Raw genomic sequence first — 19553 nt, forward strand, 5'->3', positions numbered from 1 at the left:
CGGCTGCGGTGTCACCCAGCCTGCCACAGCTGTCCCTGGGGCTCCCTGCCGGGCTCTCGGTGCTCAGGCTGCCGCTCCTCACTCCCACCCAGGTCTGGCTAAAAATAACCCCCGGCAGGGCTGCAGTCTGGATCCCGCGGGGAAACACCCGGGAATGCCAAGGGATGAGGCTCCTTCCGCAGGGGAAGGGTCTGCACCCCAGCACCCGCCGGGCTCGGGGTGCCAGCGGGCTCTGCCCCATCGCAGCAGCACCCAGGGGTGATTTTCCACTCTGCCAGAGTGCTTTTGGGGCAGTTTGGGGCTGGGTTTTGTCTTTTAACAGGTAAAATAATCCCGATCTGCTGCCAGGGGTGGGAGCAGCACGGGGAGAGGGAGGGAGCAACCTTGGGTGCTGCCAGGTGCGAGCTGCACATCCCCTGCCCCTGCTTTCCACATTTTCCTTGCAGAGGGGGCTTCTGAGCAGCCAGCCCAGCTGCAAAGCCCCGGATCCCAGACCCTGCTGTCCCCTTCCCAGCACTGTGTGTGTGTGATGTCCCCCGAGGCAGCCCAGGGGACATTTGTGACCTAACAGGGTGGCCGAAGAAGGACAGCAAGCATCCACGCCTGAGATGCTGGGGTGGAGAAAAGCTCCAGGTGTGGGGGAAGCAGTCACAGGGCAGCTCTGGAGGGGGACCAGGGGGGTGAAGCTGGGTCAGAGGGACCCCAAAACCTGCAGTGACATCCCCATTTGCACTGACCTTGCAGAGATCGGGCTCAAACCCAGCTGGGGACGGAGCCCAGCAGCTGCTTCGGAGGGTGGGGGCGAGGAGTGGGTGGAAAATCCCTCATTTGTCAGCGCATTCCCACGGCAGTGCCTGTCTAGACCAACTTCCCGTTGTCTGGTGGAAGCTGCCCCCTGCCCACACACGCTCCCGTGGGGTGCAGAGCCCAGCATCCCTCCGTCCTGTCCTGCTGTGGCCACTTCTGTCCCTGCTGAGGGTCAGCCCAGGGCGCTGGGGCCGTGTGGATGGGCCCTCCTGTCCCTCTCAGAGCTGGATGCCTCTGGGTGGGCTCCGTGCCACCCCCTCCCCACCCTGTGCCAGCCCCATGAGCTCTCACACACACCAACCCCTTTATTGTGCCAGGAACCACAGCAGCAGCAAACACGGGGAGAGTGGGGACACAGGTGGCCCAGGACCCCCCTGCCAGGACAAACCACGAGGGGAAGGGGTCCCCAGAGCCTGCTGGGCCAGAGCCAGCCTGCAGAGGCGAGCCTGGAGCTCAGGGGGGCCTGGGAGGGCTCCCTGGAATGGGGGGGTCACACTAAGCCTGGAGGGGCATGGAGGGCTGGAGCGGGCACAGCCTGACTCGGGCTTGGCAGAGCTGGACCTCAGGCCAGGCGGGGGCAATCCAAACCTTGTGCTGCTGCAAAGCCTGGGCAGGACCCTCACAGACCCCCCACTCCTGGCCTTTTAGGGTCTTACAGTGGCAGAGCCATATCCTGGTCCTGGAAAGCTCCTGCCCCCCTCAGCCTGCCCAGTCTCTCTTGGACACCCACTGCCAGCTCTGTCTCCTACAGGGACACCTCCATGGGCACAGGGGCCACCAGGGTGCCCACCCTGCCTCTTCCCAGTGCCAGTTGCACAGATCCCACGGGATAGTTCCCCGCTGCCTGGGCAGGGAGGGGGGTCAACGATGAAGGACTTGGGAGAGCAGATGTGACTATTGGGAAGCAGGGAGCCAAATTCCCAGCTGTGCCCCCCGGGTGCCAAGCCTCGGTGCTGAGGGCATTCCCTGGCCGAGGGCTCAGGCCTCGTGGTCACTGGTGCTCAGGTGCTCCTCGGGCAGGCCGGTCTCGTCGATGTTCTCCAGGGAATCGGCGTGCTGCACGGACAGCTCGGCCAGGCTCACGCTGGGCAGCGTGTTCTGCTCGGGGTACACCCAGGGCTTGTACCCGGGGTCGTGCCGGCGCTTCCACTCCGGGTACTTCAGCCCGGCCTTGTAGATCTTCTTCATGGCCTGTGGGCACAGTGGGGCTGGGGCTGAAGCTGCCCTGGGCCCTGGGCACAGCTCCCCCCTGCAGGGTTTGGGGTGGTGGCAGGGGATGGGGCCTGGCTGCCCCAGCAACGTGCCCAGTGCATGCCCTGTGAAACCCAGAGCTCATCCTGGCAGCTCTGCAGCACCGAGGGTCCAGCCTGTGAGCCCTGGATTGCTCAGCACCCGTTCTGCAAGCTCTGGGTCATCCAGCACCCATCCTGAGAGCCTTGGACTCCCCAGGACCCATGCTGTGAGCTCTGGACCACCCAGCACCTGTCCTGCAGGTTCTGGGTCACCCAGGACCTGCTCTGTGAGCTCTGGGTCTCCCGGCACCATTCCATGAGTTCTGGGTCTCCCAGCATCCATCCTCAGAGCCCTGGGTCACCCAGCACCCACCCTGTGGGCCCTGGGGTCACCCACCATGCCCCACCCGGGGTAATTTGGGCAGCTCATCCCTGCTGCCCAGGACTCCCATCCCCCTCCTTACCTTCGGGGCCACAAACTGGGACACACGGTTCACCACCCACTTCGGCAGCGACCCTGCAAGAGCCCAAAGCCCCGTCACCCAGGGAAGCAGGGCCAGCCCCGGGGGAGGCACCACGAGCCTGCAGCACCCCAGGGCTGGCGTGGGCACCCCTGCACGATGGAGAGCCGGGGGTGAGCTCTGGGTGAGCCCCCTGCCCCCCGGGAGGGCACTCACCGCGAGGGTCCACCTGGGTGAGGTAATAGAGGATGCAGGCACCGTCCCCGTTCGCCTTGATCAGGTACCCGGTCTGCAGGGACACGGCCCTCACGAAATCCTTCCGGGGCGGGTATTTCTGCGGGGAGATTCCGGGCACCTCAGAGCCTGCCCGGCCCTGCCTGTGCCCACAGGCAGCCCTGCCAGGGCTGGGGCAGCCGGGCTCACCGGGTGCTTGACGCTGTAGTTGATGATCATGTAGTCATTGCCCAGGGGCAGCCAGGAGCGCAGCGTGACGAAATCCCGGTTCTTCAGGGGGCTCGGGCACTTCCCTGCGGGCACATCCTGTTACTCCACGGCCCCACACACTCCTGGGGGCTGGGGAGGGGGCCCGGGGGTCTCAGGGGTGCTCACAGGAGTAGTATCCCACATCAGCGTTGACGGTGAGGCGCCCGATGTCGTAGGTCTCGATCATGTTGGAGTCCCATTTGCTGCGGTAGCGGGTGTCGTGCAGCACGTCATAGAGCGTCTCGGCGGGGACATCCTTGCAGGAGATGCGGGTCTGTGGGCACAGGGGCGGGGGGCAGCCTGAGCCCTGAGCTGTGCCCGCCTGGGCACCAGGACATCGGGCTGGCCCGTGTCCCTGTGCCGTGGAGGGTGCAGGACACAGCCCCGCTGCAGGACAGCCCCGGAGCCACCGCCCCTGCAGCCAGAGGGGCTGCAACGACCCTCACACAGGTGGCCCAGCTGGTCCAGGACCTGATGCCTGTCCCCTACCCCACCATGTCCCTGCTGGGCAAACAAAGGGGTCCCCGTGTGCTTCGTGATGGTCTTGGGTGTGGGGTCTGCTCCCGGGGGGTGTCGGGGCCGCTCCCGGGGCTCTCGGGCCCGGCTGTAACCGGAGCCGCGGAGCTCCCGGCCGCACCAGCCGTGCATTATTGATGAAGGCGGCCGCCCTGCTCCTCTGAGCGCCGACAGGAGGGAGATGTCATCTGCTCCTCGTTAGAGCCCCTGCATCTTTGATGAGGCGCCGTGTAAGCGGAGCTGGCCCTCTGAGCGCGGCAGGTCCCATCAATCTCGGGCAAGCTGTCCCTGGTGGCCCGGTATGGATGGACTCGTGCCCAGGCCGGGCTCGGAGATGTGCTGCAGTCCCCAGGGCACCGCGGGAGGGTGGCAGCACCCAGCCCCCTCCTCCTGCTCTCCCTCCCGGCTGCACCCTCGCAGCAGGGCCTGGAGGTGCTGCTGCTTTTTCCAGCTGCAGGTGGAGCTCATGGGTCTCCTGGAAACTCCGGTTGTCGCAGTCTTGGAGCCCCAGATTCCCCACTAAAGCCTGTCCTGCTTCCACCACCCCCTGCAGCCTCGGATGAAGGGCCCTGCCAGGCACAGCAGCTGGGATGGGGAAAGCACAGAGCCCAGACCCATCCACAGGGAATTCAGGGGGAAAAAATCCAATGCTCCAGCTGCTCAGGGAACCTGAGATAATTAACTCCCTCGGTTAATGGACAGACTGAGGCTCTCCTGACCCCAAGGGAGCTGTGCAGCTCGGGCTGCATCCCACATTTTGGGAAGGGGCTCTGGGCACTGCCAACCCCTGCACCATGCCCAGCCCTCTCCAGGGCAGGGAAAATCCCCATTACGGCACTGAACCAGGCTGGGTGATGCTCCCTGGCTGCCCTGGGGTCCCCTCCCTGTGGGGCTCAGTGGTGGCAGGGGGCAGAACTGCAGCCAGGCTGAGGGCTGGGCTCCAGGGCTTCCTGCCAGCCTGTCCTGCTCACTCTGAGCAACATCCCCTCTCCAGCCCAGATCTCACTATGGGAAGCCCTGTCCAAGGCTGGAGCTGCCCACAGCCACAGAGCCAGACCTCTCCCTGCAGAGGCAAGCAGGCTGCTCAGGCAGGATTTACCCTTGGCAGGTCCTTGCTGCTGTCACCACTGCCCTCCTCCTTCAGGATGTGGCTTCCAGGAGCGTGTTCTCTGTGTCCTTCCCAGGGATGGAGGTGACACAGCAGCCCACAGTGCCACCCTGGAGCTTAATTTGGGAGAGGAATATGATTTTTCTCTTCCCAGGTGTCAGGGACCTGCTGCAGTCACCAGGACTTTTCAAAGAGGTGCTGGCCTGACCCCTCAGCACCCTTTAATCCTGTGTATGCCCAGCTGGTTTAAATCTCCCTGATCCAGGTGCAGAAGCTGGCCCTGGCTCACGCAGCAGGGAAATGTGTATTGCAGCCGCAGCTCTGCTGAGAGTGCATCCTGCTCCTCCCCCTGAAGGGTCTCTGTCCCGAGCAGCAGCGTGCCCCCAGCTCCTCCTTGTGCCCCGGCTGCAGGAGAGGTGCTGCTGGGTGTCTGTGCTCAGGACAGCGGTGGGAGAGCCTCTTCCAGAGCGTTGTTCCCTCCTCACCGCCTCCCCGAGGCTGTGGTGACCCTCCCCCGGCGCTCCTGGGTGAGCCCTCTCCAGCAGCGGGGCTGTCCTGCAGGTCGGATGTCCTGCCTCTCCTCGCCCCGGCAGATTCCATCCCTGCCCAGGGCTCGGGATTCTTGGTGCCAGAAAAGCCAAAGCCCGTGGTGCCCACCCTGGGCTCACCGTGTGCCCCCAGCCCCCTGCAGCCAATCCTGACGTGCCCAGGTCACCTGGCAGTGCCACCGGGGCTGTGGAGGTACCTGGGGGATGGCTGGCCCTCCTTGTCCCTCTGCAGTGCCCCAGGCCCAGCCCCTGGCAAGCCACAACCTCCCAAACAGCACCTGGGGCTCCCGCAGGGCTTCATCCCGAGATGTGCCCCAGGACAGCCGAGCCGGGGAGGGGACACCAGGGACACGTGCCATGAGCCCGTCCGTGTCCGGGGGCTCCGGGCAGGGCCGTGTCCGCAGTGCACCCGATCCCGGGGCCCTCCCGCGGGTGTCGGGGCCGGGGGCAGCGCTCAGGGGATCCCGGCGGGTGCGGCCCCGGGGCGGGCAGCGGGAGCACCGGGAAGCACCTTCGGGGGTCTAACCCCGCCAGCCCTGGAATTCGGGACAGAAACACCCCCAGGCAGGCCGGACCGCGCAGCTCCAGCACGGGGCAGTCCCCAGGGAGCCTGGGGCAGGGAAGCTCCGCTTACCTTGATTTTCTGCACGGTGCAGCTCTCCTCCTGGCCCTGGCTCCACACGGTCACGCCAGCCTTGTTGTAGCGGCAGTGCCAGCCCTCCAGGCTCTCGCACTGATCCCTGAAGGAGCTGAAGTCGGAGTCGTCCGGGATGTAAACCATCTCCCCTCCCCTGGACATGGGGCTGAGCTGCTGCCCCCCGGGCGGGCGCGGGCACCGCCTGCGGGCAGCCTCTGCCTCCCTCCCGGGAAACCCAGCCCTGCCCTTGAGCTCTGCCTCGCTGGGTGCCCGCCGCAGCTCACATCCTCCTGCCGGCCCCGAGCCCGCGTCCCTGCAGCGGGCCCCGGCCGCGGGCAGCCGGGACGGGCAGAGCGCTGCCGGCAGCCCGCGCGGGGCTGGAAGGCTCCTGGGCTGCGGCTGCTATCGCAGCTGCCGGCAGCTCGGATGTCTTCCCGGGCTGCCTCACCAGCATCACATTTCTCTCGGCTGGCTGGCGGCTCCTCTATTATTCAGCAGGTAGCAGCGCACAGGTGGCTCGGCTTTCAGGGCACAGCTGCCCCCGGCCCCCGAGCCCCCCGTGCTGCCACCCCGGCCGTCCCCTCGCCGGCGCCCTGGCAATCTCTGTGCCTGACTTTGCAGCTCCGGCTGCCGGGAGGGATCAGCTGATGCCGGGAGCAGCCGAGGCCTCGGCCCCGCGGCTGCAGCAGCAGCGGGATGCGGGCCAGGGCGGGCCGGGGAGGGGACACAGCACCTCGGCCCTCGGCGTGCCCTGGGGCTTGGAGGGAGGGAATTTGTGAGGGGGAGGTGGCCCTTGCTGGGCTCACAGCATGCTGCACCCCCGGGGGTGCCCAGCCCCCCCTCCCACCGTGAGCAGGACACCACCAGCACAGGAAAGGTCACCCAGGGCTCAGCCCAGCCTGCAAGGATGGACCTGCCCACCTCAGTCCCACAGCTGTGCCACCTCCCCAGGAAAAAAACCCAAAAAACCCAAAAACAATTCTACTGCCCAGCCTGGAGCTGCAATGAATGTCCCTTGTCCCTGGGTACCAGCCATGTCCTACTGAGAGGGACTGCCTCTGTCCCCAGGGCACCTGCAGGATGCTGGTGGATCCCAACCCAGCTCTCTCCCAGCTCCAGCCCTGCCTGCTGGTCCTTTTCCAGCCCCTGCATCACTCCCTGGACTGGGAACCACTCTGAGCACAGAGCTTGGGGTTCCCTGGTGCTGCACAGAGGACCCAGGCTGGGGGCCACATCCTCCTCATGCTGTCCATTTGTCCATCCTCCTGTCCAGAACCTTATCCAGGACCTTTCACTGGGATCCTGCTCAGCCCTGGTCCCCAGCCTGCCTGACACCTGGGGTTATCTTGCCCATCCTGTTGATGCCCACAAGGTTTCTCTTGACTGGAATTTCAGGATAAATGAAGTCCACCTGGAATGAGGCTGTGCCACTCTCACACCCCTTGCCCCTGGATCAGCCTCACCTGCAAGGCCAGGCTGCAATTCCCTCCTCATCCAGCCCTGGGATGAGGTTTGGGAACAGCCCCAGTGCTGACCCTGGGAGCAGCATCCCCTGGGCACTGAGAAATGGGGGAAAGCTCCTGGAAAGGAGAGCAGGGAGGGAGCTGGAGAGCTGCAGCTGCTCCCAGAGGGCAGGGGCTGCCCGTGGCTGCCCTGCTGCTCCCCAGGCACCCAGGGCTCTGCTTCCCAGTGGGGCTGGCCAGGGCAGGGCTGGCAGTGCCACGCTCCACTGAGGAGCTGCCGCAGTGCAGGGGAGGGGCAGATCCCGCCTTGGAAAGACCTTGGGGTGGCCTTGGGGCCCTGGAGCAGGAGCAGCTCTGGCCACACAGATTTATGGCCCACACAGAGCTGTCCAGTCCTGCTGCTGCAGTGTGCTGTGTGTCCCTGTGCAGGGGGCACTGTCCCCCAGGTACACCCTGGAGAGGCCTCAGGTGTGTGTATGGGGTGGGTGGGACCCGAGGCTGGGGGCTCTGGAGCTCCGGAGGTGTCTGTGGGGTGAGGGAAGGGAAGGCACTGCAGTCCTGGGATGGAGGAGCCCCCCAGGCTCCATGGGAAGGAGCAGCACAGCACCACTGAGCTGGAACCAGCCCTGCTCTGCACCTGAGGCATGGCAGCATTTCTCTCCCTGGCCCTTCCAGCTGGAAACTGGAATGGAAAGTTCTTTCTTCCCTTCTGCAGCAGCCCCTGGGGCCAGTGCTTGAGCTGGAAAACTGCAGAGCCACACAGGTTCTGCTGCTCACCTTCACCTCCCTCTGCAAGCCCCAGCTGGGCTCCCGTGTCCCACCTGGAAGCACTCAGGGCTCCAAGCAGCCCCTTCCCCACCACCTTTGGCTCTTCTGGAGCCAAGGTTTGGATCTGGGTGCTGCTCTGGGAGCTGCCCAAGGGAGGAGGAAGGTGAGTGCAGCAAATGTGGAGCCTCATGTTAACGCTGCCTCTGTCACACCTTGTTTAACTTCTCCTCGTGGAGCTGCTGGGTGAGCCCAGAGGAAACCACAGAGATGTTCCAAGATCTGATCTGGAGCCAGGCTGGGAGAGCTGGGGGTGCTCACCTGGAGAGGAGAAGGCTCCAGGGAGAGCTCAGAGCCCCTCCCAGGGCCTAAAGGGGCTCCAGGAGAGCTGAGAGGGACTGGGGACAAGGGATGGAGGGACAGGACACAGGGAATGGCTCCCACTGCCAGAGGGCAGGGCTGGATGGGATATTGGGAATGAGGAATTGTTCCCTGGCAGGGTGGGCAGGCCCTGGCACAGGGTGCCCAGAGCAGCTGTGGCTGCCCCTGGATCCCTGGCAGTGCCCAAGGCCAGGCTGGACAGGGCTTGGAGCAGCCTGGGACAGTGGAAGGTGTCCCTGACAGGGCAGGGAAGGGATGGGATGAGCTTTAAGATCCCTTCTCACCCAAACCACACTGGGATTCTGATGATTCTTTGATCTCAGAGGCAATTTTGTGACGTGCCCTTGAGGTCCAACAGCCCCATCAATCCCATCCTGGGCTGGAGCTCCACTCCCTGGGCTGGTGGGGCTGCTGTGAGCAGCAGGGTCCCGCTCTTGGCCACGCTGTCCCTGTGTAGGGATGACACAGGGGACTGTCACACCAGCAGCTCCAGGGGCCCCTCCATGCCCCGAGTGAAGCCTGCTGGGGTCAGGGCACAGGTACCCTGCTTAGGGCACCGTGAGGAGGACCCAGCTCTGTCCTCTCTGTGTCTCACTGGTCCCTCCCTCCTCCTGCTCCTCTTTTCATTCTCCAGGCCCGTTTTCAACCCTCCAGGTGTCTTTACAGCCTCCAGAGCTGGATGTGGGATTTCCATGCTGGGAGTGGGGTTGCAGGGCACTGCATGTGGGTGTTCACAGCCCCATTAAGGCTTGGATGCCTCAGCAGGACGAGCTTCCAGCCTCTGCAGAGCTGGAGAAGAGCATCCAATCCCCTCTGCACTGACTGCTCCTGCTCCTCTGAGAATTGCCTTTGAAAGCCTTTGCAAATTGGAATGAAAATGTTTTTCCTGCAGAAAACGGTTCTGCTTTGGCTTGAAGTGAACCACAGCCCTGACTCCCCTCAGATCCTTATTCCTTCAGGGTTTATCCCCCAGGGAATGAACAAGAGAGTCAGGAGGAAAAGCAAAAGATGGGCTGAGAGTTTCTTGTCCCAGAGAAACGCAGCTGGAGCAGCCAGGAAGGGTCAGAGCTGCAGCAGGAGATGGGGCTGGGAGGTGAGGAGAGTCCTGGGGGGGAGCAGGAAGGTGGTGAATACCTGAGGGACATCAGGGTCTTTGAGGGACACAGACAGAGGCAGGAGGGAAAAGCGAGATCCTGACCTGGGAGTGGGGCAAGGCAGCAAACACTGCGGCTGCAGGGGGAGATCCCAAAGGCTGCAGGTACCCTGGAGCTGAGCGTGGTCTCAGAGTCCCAGGGCTGCAGGGCCCACAGGGGCTCTGAGAGATCCCAAAGCCTGGGGGCTGCAGAGATCCCGAGGGTCCCTGGGAGACTCCAGAGCCCCAGTGCCACCAGAGCCATGGGGCTGCAGTGAGCCCGGGGACACCAAAGTTCCACGGACGAGATCCTAGAGAGATTCCCGAGCCCCAGTGGGACCCCAGAGCCCTGGTGAGCCCCAAATCTGCAGGGACCCTGGGTGCCTGGAGAGGCTCCAGAGCCTCAGGGCTGCAGGGACCCCCAAGTGCCTTGGGGAGACCCCAGGGCCCCATGGCACCAGGGACCCCCAGATGCCTGAAGACTCCCCCAGACATCTGGAGACACCCGGAGCTCTGGGCTGCAGGGACCCCTGAGTGTCTGGAGAGACCCCAGAGCCCCAGTGAGACCCCAGAACCCCAAAGTCACCCACTAGGTCCTGGGGAGACCCCCGAACCCCACAATTACAGCACCCACTAGGTCCTGGGGAGACCCCAAAACCCCACAATTACAGCACCCACTAGGTCCTGGGGAGACCCCAAACCCCACAATTACAGGACCCACTAGGTCCTGGGAGACCCCAGGGAGACCCCACAGCCTTGGGGACCGCGGGGCCTCCCCAGCCATGCCCCCACCCAGGTTAACCCCCCTACAAGCCCATGGGGCGCTGCCACCCCGCTCCCCCGAGGAGAAGCCCGTGTCCCAGCCGGGTGCCAGCCCCGGGCAGCGCCAGCGTGCCCAGGGACCCGCGCGTGCAGTGTGCTGCTGGCCCACTGGGTGTCACGCGTGCTCCACGGACGGCAGCGACACGGCCAGCACCGGGGAGCGGCCAGGGAAAGGGACACCGAGGAGCAGGGCTCCCCCGCGGCCACCAGCAGCGTCCCCCTGCCCCGCTCTGATGTCACCCCTCGGCTGAGGGGGCCGCTCTCGGAAATGTCACCGTTAAACAGAGCGTGGGGTGGAAATGGCCCGAAATTTCCCTCCTCCTCCTCCTTGTGCTGCCATTGCGTCCCTGCTGCTCCTGGCAGCCCCCAGCCCTCAGCCCCAGGCACCCCGAGCCCCCCAGAGCCCCCCAGGGCGGGGACAGCACGGACATCCTGCGGCTGGCACCTCCGGCTTTAACGCGGAGCTTTTGGTGGCGCTCCGGGAGGTTCTGGCGTCAGGAAAAGTCTCGGTGTGTGTGGGGTCACCCCACACAGGGACTGTGCACAGCCGGGGTGTCCAGCCCTGCCGGGTCGTGGCAGCAGGCTGCCAGGCACATTCCCGGGGCTGGCACTGCCCGCAGGGTCATGGGAGGGTGGGGCTGTCCTGCCCATCCACGCGATGAGGTTTGGATGTGCCCTCAGAGCCCCGGGGGAGGGCAGTGCACTGGGGGGGCTCCCGGGGGTCCCACAGCAGCTCTGCCCCACTGCAGGTGCCTCAGAAGGATGGTGGGACTCCATCCATTGGAGGGCTGGGGTGAGATCGGGCTTTAAGGTCCCCTCCAACCCCAGCCATGCTGTGATCCATCTCCTGAATCTCTCTGCCACTCCTTCATGTCCTCCAACAGCTGCCACTCCCCCCTGTCCCTCTCCTGTGACCCTGTGTCCCTCCTTTCCTGTCCCTCCCACCCCCCTGCTCCGTGTTTTAGCCAAATCCTCCTCCTCAGGGCTGCTCAGGGGACAGCCAGGCTCATATCCCTCCTTTTGTTTGCCCTGGAGCATCCCTCCCTGCCCACCCTGGCTCCCTGCACCATTCCTGGCTCCCCAAACTCCCTCCCTGCTCCCCCACGTTATTCCCATGCTGGCAGCAGGGATTTGGCACCCACGGCTGCCAGGCCAAGGCTTATTTGCACAGAGCCCAGCCGGGCATCAGGATGATTTAAAAGGACTGTGAAAAATGTAGTTATTTTTTCCCCTTTCAGCTGCAAGTCAATACTCAGGGAAGGATGTTTAATTATCTTTGTCACCCTCCTAAATCTCTTTATGAGAAGGTTTGGCTGCAAATCTCCACATCATTTCAAAGTTATTGGCTCGCGCGGCGCGCAGCCACACAGTAAATTAGCCGGGCGCAGCAGGCGTGGGTGCTCCCGCCACTGCCAGGCCTGCCGTGCCTGCTCCCCTCCTCCCGGGGCTCTCACGGGGTGGGTGGCAGCGGGGAAGCCCCTGCTGGCCCAGGAGTTAGGCTGCTGTCCCCTCGGGTGTGGGCACAGCCGGCTGCTGTGCCCTGGTACCCGCCCCATCCCTGGGGATGAGGCATCTCCCATGGGATGCAGGGTCCAGGGGACATGGCACAGCCAGGACCACCCCAGAGTGACATCCTGCACCCTGAGAGCTTCCTTCTGGGGGGACAACCCCAGCACGCCCTTCCAGACCCTCCTCCCAGCCTGGGAATGCTCTCCCCAGATCCCCCGGTGTAGGATCACCCTGGGCTGCCGGCTGGAGCAGGATGAAGCTGAGGCACCCTAAAGATGCCGGGTTCCCCTGAGCCCCCCGAGCTCCCCACGCCCCCGTGAAGGCAGATGGGTGAGACCCAGCGCTGGGGGCTGCTGCCATCCCCAGGGCAGGAGCCACCCTTGGCGCAGGGCTGGTGGCCACGGGCCACTGAAAATGGAGGATGGAGAGCAGGCATGGAAAGGGGTGGGAGCTCCCCTCCCATCAGCATCCCTGGAGGCAGCCCCCAGCACCCACCGTGCCGAACCCCCCTGTTCTCATGCAAATCAGCCGAGCCGGGGCTGGGCTGGAGGCCCGAGATACGCCAGAACAAAATCCCACCTTGCCGATAAAGCCTTTTATTGGACTAGGTGACACGCAGGCTTTAGGGGGATAGCGGGAGAATCCTCTCGGCTCATCCGCAGACAGGATTTCCACAGCCCTGCCGGGGCTTGTCAGCCCCTGAGGAGTTATTACCTCGGAGCAGCGCCGTGTGCGGGGCTCAGCCCGGCCCTGCCCTCCGCGCTGCTTACCGGGATTACCCCGCCTCGGAATAAGCTCCGCGGAGCGCTGCCGCCGCCTCAGACAGCGCCTAATCAGAAAATTAGCAGCGAAAGAAACTTTGTGGCAGGAATTTATCTCTGGCGCTGCTCCCGCTGCTCCCACACCCAGCCCTCAGGGCAAAACTTCTTCAGATTGCGGCGCTGAAACCGGGTAAAACCTCATCCCATCCCACCCCTCCATGGCAGGGACACCTCCCACTGTCCCAGGCTGCTCCAGCCCCAGTGTCCAGCCTGGCTTTGGGCACTGCCAGGGATCCAGGGGCAGCCACAGCTGCTCTGGGCACCCTGTGCCAGGGCCTGCTCACCCTGCCAGGGAACAATTCCTAATTCCCAATATCCCATCCAGCCCTGCCCTCTGGCACTGGGAGCCATTCCCTGTGTCCTGCCCCTCCATCCCTTGTCCCCAGTCCCTCTCCATGTTTCCTGGGGCTCCTTCAGGTCCTGCAAGGCCACACTGAGGTCACCCCAAAGCTTCTCCTCTCCAGGTGAACATTCCCAGCTGTGCCAGCCTTTCCTGCCAGCAGAGCTGCTCCATCCCTCTGCTCATCCTGGAGCCTCCTCTGGCCTGGCTCCAGCAGCTGCAGCTCCTCCCTGTGCTGGGCCAGGCTGGGGCAGCTCTGCAGGTGGGGTCTCACCTGAGCACAGGGGCACAGGGGCAGGATCCCCCCTGCCCTGCTGTGGGATCAGCCTGGGGCTCGGGGGGTTCTGGACTCGGGCAGGTCCAGCTCCCACCCCCAGCACCCCCAGGTCCCTCTCCCAGCTGCCCATCCCAGCCTGGGCTGACCCCAGGGCTGTCCCCACCCAGGGGCAGCACCAGCTCTTGGTGTGTTAAACCTCCCGGGCCACTCCTCGGGCTTGTCCAGGTCCCCGTGGCCACTCCCGGGCACCTCGGGACCCCTCCCACCAGCGGCTGAGGGATGTGTCCCCAGCGATGCCACCCATGCCGTGCCCACTCAGGACAGAGGGGCTGTCACTCCCGCTGGTGTGACATCAGTCCCCGCGCCGCGGTGGCACCTCGGGGAGCAGTGCTGGACACCCAGTGCCACCCGTCCTGTGCCAGGGGCAGGGCCAGGAGCCGTGATGGGGGCAGGGAGCTCTCAGGGTGATTAAAATGCGCTGTTTGCGGTGCTCGAGCCCCGGCTCAGGGAGAGTTACAGGGCACTGAGCTAGAAAATGGCATTTACAGCCCACTCCCCCTGCCCCCGCCAGCCCCGGCCTGTGCAGACTTCATCAGTGCCACGTGTGTGTCCAGCCAGGGGACACGCAGGGGGACACCCCTCCCCACGGCCCCAGCTCCACAGCCCCTCTGGGGGGTGTCCCACACTGCCAGAGGGTGGGGCTGGGATCCTTCCACCACCCCCAGCCCCTCCCTGGGACCCCAAACACTGAAAAGGGGAGGGCAGGGACCCCTCCCCACTGCCCCGGCCCCTCTGTGGCACCCCCCGTGCGGTCACCCCCCAGCTGGGGGCTCTCGGGGGATGCCCGAGCCCCGTGTGGCACAGAGGGTTGGTGGCACTGGGTCGGGCACAGGGGCTGCGCTGTGCCCCCCGCCTGGCCGCTGCCACAGCCCCGCTTCGGGAGCGGCCGCTCCAGCCGTAGCAACAGTTACTACGATTTCCTCTTCCATTCCCTTCGCCCGACTCCATCGTCTTCCCAAGGCAGCTCTGGCGCTGCCGGGGATGTGTTTACAGGCAATTAAAGCTCATTAATTGCACGCAGAAGCAACAGAAGCCCCGCGGCAATACGGGAGGGGCGAGTCCCGCCGGGGACAGAGGCAGCCCCGGCCGTGCCCGCACATCCGGAGGGATGCGGGGGCGAGCGGGGTCTGCACGCCCCGGGGGTGATGCGGGATGTGTGTGGGTGCTGTGATGGGTGTCACCTGCTCAGCAGCCCTGTGGGGACATTAACCCGGGCACCGAGTGCTGCCAGCACCAGACAGAGGGGCAGAGGGTGAAGCCCGCAGCCACCTCCTCCTCCGGGGGTGCCATTCCCGGCTCCAGCCCCGCGCTGTGCCCCGGGGATGGATTCAGCTCCAGTCCCCGCAGGAGGGAGAGGAGCAGGATCCTGCTCGGGGCTCTCTCTGCACGTGTGTGAGCAGAGCTGGCACCGGCAGGGCCGAGCCGCTGCTCCCGGGCACCGGGAAAACAATAGCGTTCGTTAGCAGGAGGAGGAAAACCTTCTGGAGGGCTCAAATGAGGCTTTGATTGGGAACAGATGCGGGAGGGAAGGTACCGGCACGGATCGGGCACGGGGCCAGCCCCCAGCCTGTCCTGCTCCGCGGGGAGGGGAGGGGAGGGGAGGGAAGGGAAGGGTCCGGTCCGGTCCCGTCCCGTCCCGCTGTCCTGCCTGCCCCAGGGCTGCCCTGGCAGGGAACAGGGGCAGGTGAAGGGTGGAACAGCCCCTGGCACGCTCCTGGCTGCGGGCACAGGCTGTGGGGTCCAGCCCTGGGTGCCAGGGGGCGGCCCGGGATCCCGCGGCATTCCCGGAGGGATGAGCCGGCCCCGGCTGGGTGGGGTCGCTGTCGGGGGGTTGTGCCAAGGGTGCTCTGCTGTCCGGGAGGAGCTGCGAGCCCAGGATTTGTGCTGCCGGGAGGGATGTGGGGCTGTGTGCGAGGCTGAGCCCTGTGCCCCATGTGCTGCTGCAGATCCAGCACAAAAAATGCAGGGAAAATCCTGGTGTGCCTTCCAGCTCATCTTCCTCCTCTTCCTCCTCCAGCGCTGGGCCCAGCAGCACAACCCACAGCTCTGCCAGGCTGAGGCCAAGGGCACAGCTCAAAACAAAGGCTGATCCTGCTGCTGCTGAGATCCCGTGCCCCGCTGCCCATGGAGAGCCTGGCACGCGTGGATCTGGGCCCCGGGGTGCCAGCAGAGGTGCCTGGGGCACGGTGCTGTCAGCAGGAGATGGAGAGTGGCTCAGCAGGGCCAGCTCTCCCTCCTTCCCTCCCTCCCTCCGACTCCTGCAGGGCCGTGCTGGACGCTTGTGGGGGGAGCAGGAGGTGCAGGAGGGGTGTGGAGTTGCCCATATTCCTGATCCCTGATTCCCATTCCCTGCTGGATCTGGGCTCAGGAATGTCCTGAGGGAGAAGAGAGCACCACGCTGCCCTTTGGAAGCCCCCAGACTCCCCCAACAAGACCTGAAGAGGCTCCTCACCCCCTCTGAGGCTCTTCCCCTCCGAGTGCCAGCTCCCAGGGCTGGCAGGCGGCCGTGCCCCATTCCTGGGCAGGGATGCAGCAGGGCAGGAAGGGATGCAGAGCTCCCCCAGGCAGGCTGCAGACACCCCCCCAAGCCCAGGTGACCCCAGCCCGCTCTGCCCCGGCGCTGGGGGCGCAGGGCTGGGGGGCTGCAGGACCCCGCTGGGGGTGGCAGGATCGATACTCACCTGAGCCAGAGAATCCCAGCACCCCGGGGGTGGGAAGGGCTCCGTCCACCTCTCCCCCTGGCTCGGTGGCAGCAGCACCAGCGCCTCTGGGAGCCGCTTGGCCCCGTTTAACCCTTCCCTGGCAGGGCTGGTGCCAGCGGGCCGGGTCCCCCCGCGCCCCCCGCCCTCGGCGGCGGCTCCGGCGGGAGGCAATCGGCAGCGTGCGCTGCGGAGCGGCGCTTTTCTTCTCTAATCTTCTTATTTCATTTTAGCATTTACAATACAGCCAGCCGGTAATCCTGACATCAAACACGCCACGCGCACTTCCAAGCCGCGCCGACGTCAGGCTGCGCGAGCGCTGGCAGGAGCTGCCAGCTCCGACGGCTCCAGATAACACGCGGGAGGAAGACAAGGAAAGCGGCTCTGCCAGCAGCGTGAGCAGGCTCCGCAGCCTCCAGAGCCCTCGGGCCACCCACAAGGTGCCCCTCGGGTGCAGGAGCCACGCTGGGGTGAGGTGGGTGCAGGTTTGGTCTCTAGCGAGGGGTTGGAGTCAAAGTCACTCAAAGAGGCAGGGCTGGGTGACCCTGCTGGTGCCCACTCGTCCTCCTCCCTCTGCCCTGGAGCTGCACGGAGCTCTGGCATCCTGGGGAGCAGAGCTGGACACCTTGAGGTGGTCCCAGTGCCACCCATGCTGTGCCACGGGCAAGGGGCAGGGGCCATCCCGGTGCTCGTGGCTCTTCCCAGCCTCCACCTCACTGGAGCAGCCTTTCCTTTCCAGGCACGGCAGCTGGACCCTGCCTGGGGTGCCTGGGCAATCCCTCTGGAATGCTGGAATGCCCCCTCCCCGGCAGGAGGGCAGGGCTTGGGGGGCAGCGTGTGACACCCGACAGCCACAGGCAGCACCTCGGGGGTGCCCTGGGCTGGGGGCAGAGGCCCAAGGGCTGCACAGCCCACGGTGCCCGTGGGTGCCTCTCCCCAGTCCCATCACCAGCTCCTCTTTGATGGACTCCAGCTGCTGGCACAGGAATTCCTGAGGCTGGGCAGGCCCTGGCACAGGGTGCCCAGAGCAGCTGTGGCTGCCCCTGGATGCCTGGCAGTGCCCAAGGCCAGGCTGGACACTGGGGCTGGGAGCAGCCTGGTATGGTGGGAGGTGTCCCTGCCCGGAGGAAGGAGATGAACTTTGAGGCGCCTTCCGACCCAAACGGAGCCATTCTGGGGTTCTGTGCAGCCCTTCCCTGCTCCCACTGCAGGGACACAGATCCAGCAGCCTTTGCAGAGTCCCTGGAATGGCTCTTCTTTCCCAGCCTGACGTCCTGAATGGATTTGCAGCTGCTGGGAGATTCCTGGGGTTTCCTTGGAGCTGAAATGTTCCGCAGGGCTGGATCAGGGGAGGGGAATGGAGGGCGTGAGAGGCAGAAAATGAAGAATCCCCTCTCAGGCCCTGCTGAGGATGGACCCCTGCCCAGATCCCTCTCATGGCAGTTCCTGAGGGCACCCCGAGGCTCAGCGAGGCTTTGCCCTGTGCCAGGATTCACCATCCTCTTCCTCAGCCCGTGGAGGAGGAAGGAGCCCAGCAAACACAGGCCCTGCCCGGCGCTGGCAGCACCAGGGGAGGTGAGGAACGAGCAGGAGGAGAAGGACTCGTGTCCCCATGCCAGCCTCAGAGCTGTGTGCCAGGTGGGCACCGGTCCTGCTCTGGGGTCATCTCCCACAGAACACTCTCAGGTCTAATCCGTGTCTCAATATTTGGAATTCAATCAGCGCTGAAGTAAGTAGCTTCTTTATTTTATTCCCTCCCCCCTTTTAAGGCAGCGAAGAGCTGCGACTCAATAGGAATTAATTTGCCTAATTAGCGTCTTCGGGAAGCTCTCCCTCCTGCGCATGCCCCGGTGGGGGAGATTCCCGGGCTCGGGACGCGCTGCGGAGGCTGTGCCCGGCGGGAGCTGCCCAGGGTCCCTCCCCAGGGTCCCTCCCCAGCCCCTCTGCTGCCCCAGAGAGCGCATCCCGCAGGATCCAGCCGCCAGCCGGGTGCCCATCCCGCGGTGGCACCCCGGGCACCGGGCGGGGTGGGCGCGGGGCGGGGGCGGCCCGGGGGTGCGGAGCGGGCGGCTGCCAGGGAAGATGAATGGTTTTAATCACACCGCTTACAGGGCACCATCTGAAGTTTCGTGTAAGTTATGATAGCGACAGTTTGCACGAAAATTGTATTTCCAGGCTTCATTGACTGGCTTAATGAGAATCTTTACGTGTCAGATATTAAATTAAGAAATTAAAGAGCTGTTTCGGTGTGTATAGACTCCTTCCCTCGCACTGAGCTGCTTCTTCCAGATCAATCAGGAACGCGCCTCTAGAAAAGATGGGAGAAGCCTTTGATTTTCTGTCACCGGGGAAGTGAATCTAATACGCCTTGGCACCTAATTCATGTTTTATTAAAAGGCATGAGGTGGATGCTGCCGGCCCCCGCCTCTGCCCGCTGCCCTCTCCCGGAGGAGGGAGCAGCCCCACCCTCGGCTCTCTGGCTGTCACACGTGTCCCAAGTGCCAGCATCCCGCGGCTGGGGACACCCGGAGGTGCCAGGCACTGGCTGTGCTAGCCAGAGATTAAGGTCAGCTTGGAACAAGCCACGCTGGAATCAGCAGGTTGGAAAGTGTTGCTGCTCTCTGGTGTGGCATCCCTGCTTTCCTTCCTGTGTGGCTGAGTCTGACCTGAATTCCCTGATCCTTTGGGTCTCTTCCCTCTGATTTTGCTGGGAATGGGTACTGGGCAGCTGGGAACTCCCCAGCTGGAGTGGGGACGGTGTCACAGCTGTGGGGAGGGACTCGGGTGGCCAGAGGACAAGGAGCAGGGCTGGGCATGGCCAGGCCCTCGGGCATGCTGAGCTGGATGGGGCAGAGAACCCCTGAATGCCACGGACACTGGAAATGAACACTTGGCCCAGGGATGTGGAGAGTAACCCTGAGATCAGGGAGCCCAGGGATCGATGTGCCAAGGCAGGGACACCTAGGGACAGCAGGGATCAATGCCTTGGCTGGGGACAGCCAGGGACAGCAGGGATAAATGGCCCTGGATGGCCTCCCCCAGGGACACCAGGGGTAAATCCCCCTGTGTTCTCCAGAGGCACACAGGGCCACTGGAGATTACCCCTGGAGCAGGGACATGCTGGGACAGTGCAGAGAAGCTGGGGACACCAGTCAGCTCAGTGAGAGTGGCTGTGTTTCCTGATCCATCTGAACCCTGCCACAGAGGACCCTGGGGACACTTTGGTCCCAGAAGGGGGACAGGGGCATCGGGCTCTCTTAGGATGCTTGGATGAGCCCCAATCCCAGGTGCTCAGCACGCCTGGATGGAATCCTGGCGCTTTCCCAGTCCTCCCATCTGCACCTTCCAACGCTGAAGGTGAGGAGAGGTGTTGCTGTTCCAAACTATCTGTCAGGGCAGGAAACACCCCCCCTCCGGGTCCTGAGCACCACCATCCATCTTCTGCTCCCTGTGCCAGTCCTGGCTTCTCCTTGTGTGGGGAAACTTGGAGTA

At 64.6% G+C, this 19553-nt stretch overlaps 1 protein-coding gene and 1 long non-coding RNA gene across 2 annotated transcripts in view; one reads left to right on the top strand and one right to left on the bottom strand.

Moving 5' to 3' along the window:
• LOC135280088 (uncharacterized) overlaps positions 1 to 19553 on the top strand; it is a 302017-nt gene that overhangs the window by 91802 nt on the left and 190662 nt on the right. The window lies entirely within an intron of this gene.
• Positions 1093 to 8393, bottom strand: LOC135280040 (START domain-containing protein 10-like). The gene is made up of 6 exons (XM_064387749.1): positions 5790 to 8393; positions 3110 to 3257; positions 2924 to 3027; positions 2717 to 2834; positions 2504 to 2556; positions 1093 to 1998 (listed from the first exon to the last, which is right to left on the bottom strand). The coding sequence occupies exons 1-6, from the start codon at positions 5952 to 5954 to the stop codon at positions 1786 to 1788; spliced, it is 801 nt and encodes a 266-aa protein (XP_064243819.1). The 5' UTR covers positions 5955 to 8393; the 3' UTR covers positions 1093 to 1785.

The sequence above is a fragment of the Passer domesticus genome, chromosome 13 (genome assembly GCF_036417665.1).
Source record: "Passer domesticus isolate bPasDom1 chromosome 13, bPasDom1.hap1, whole genome shotgun sequence".
Lineage (NCBI taxonomy): Eukaryota > Metazoa > Chordata > Aves > Passeriformes > Passeridae > Passer > Passer domesticus.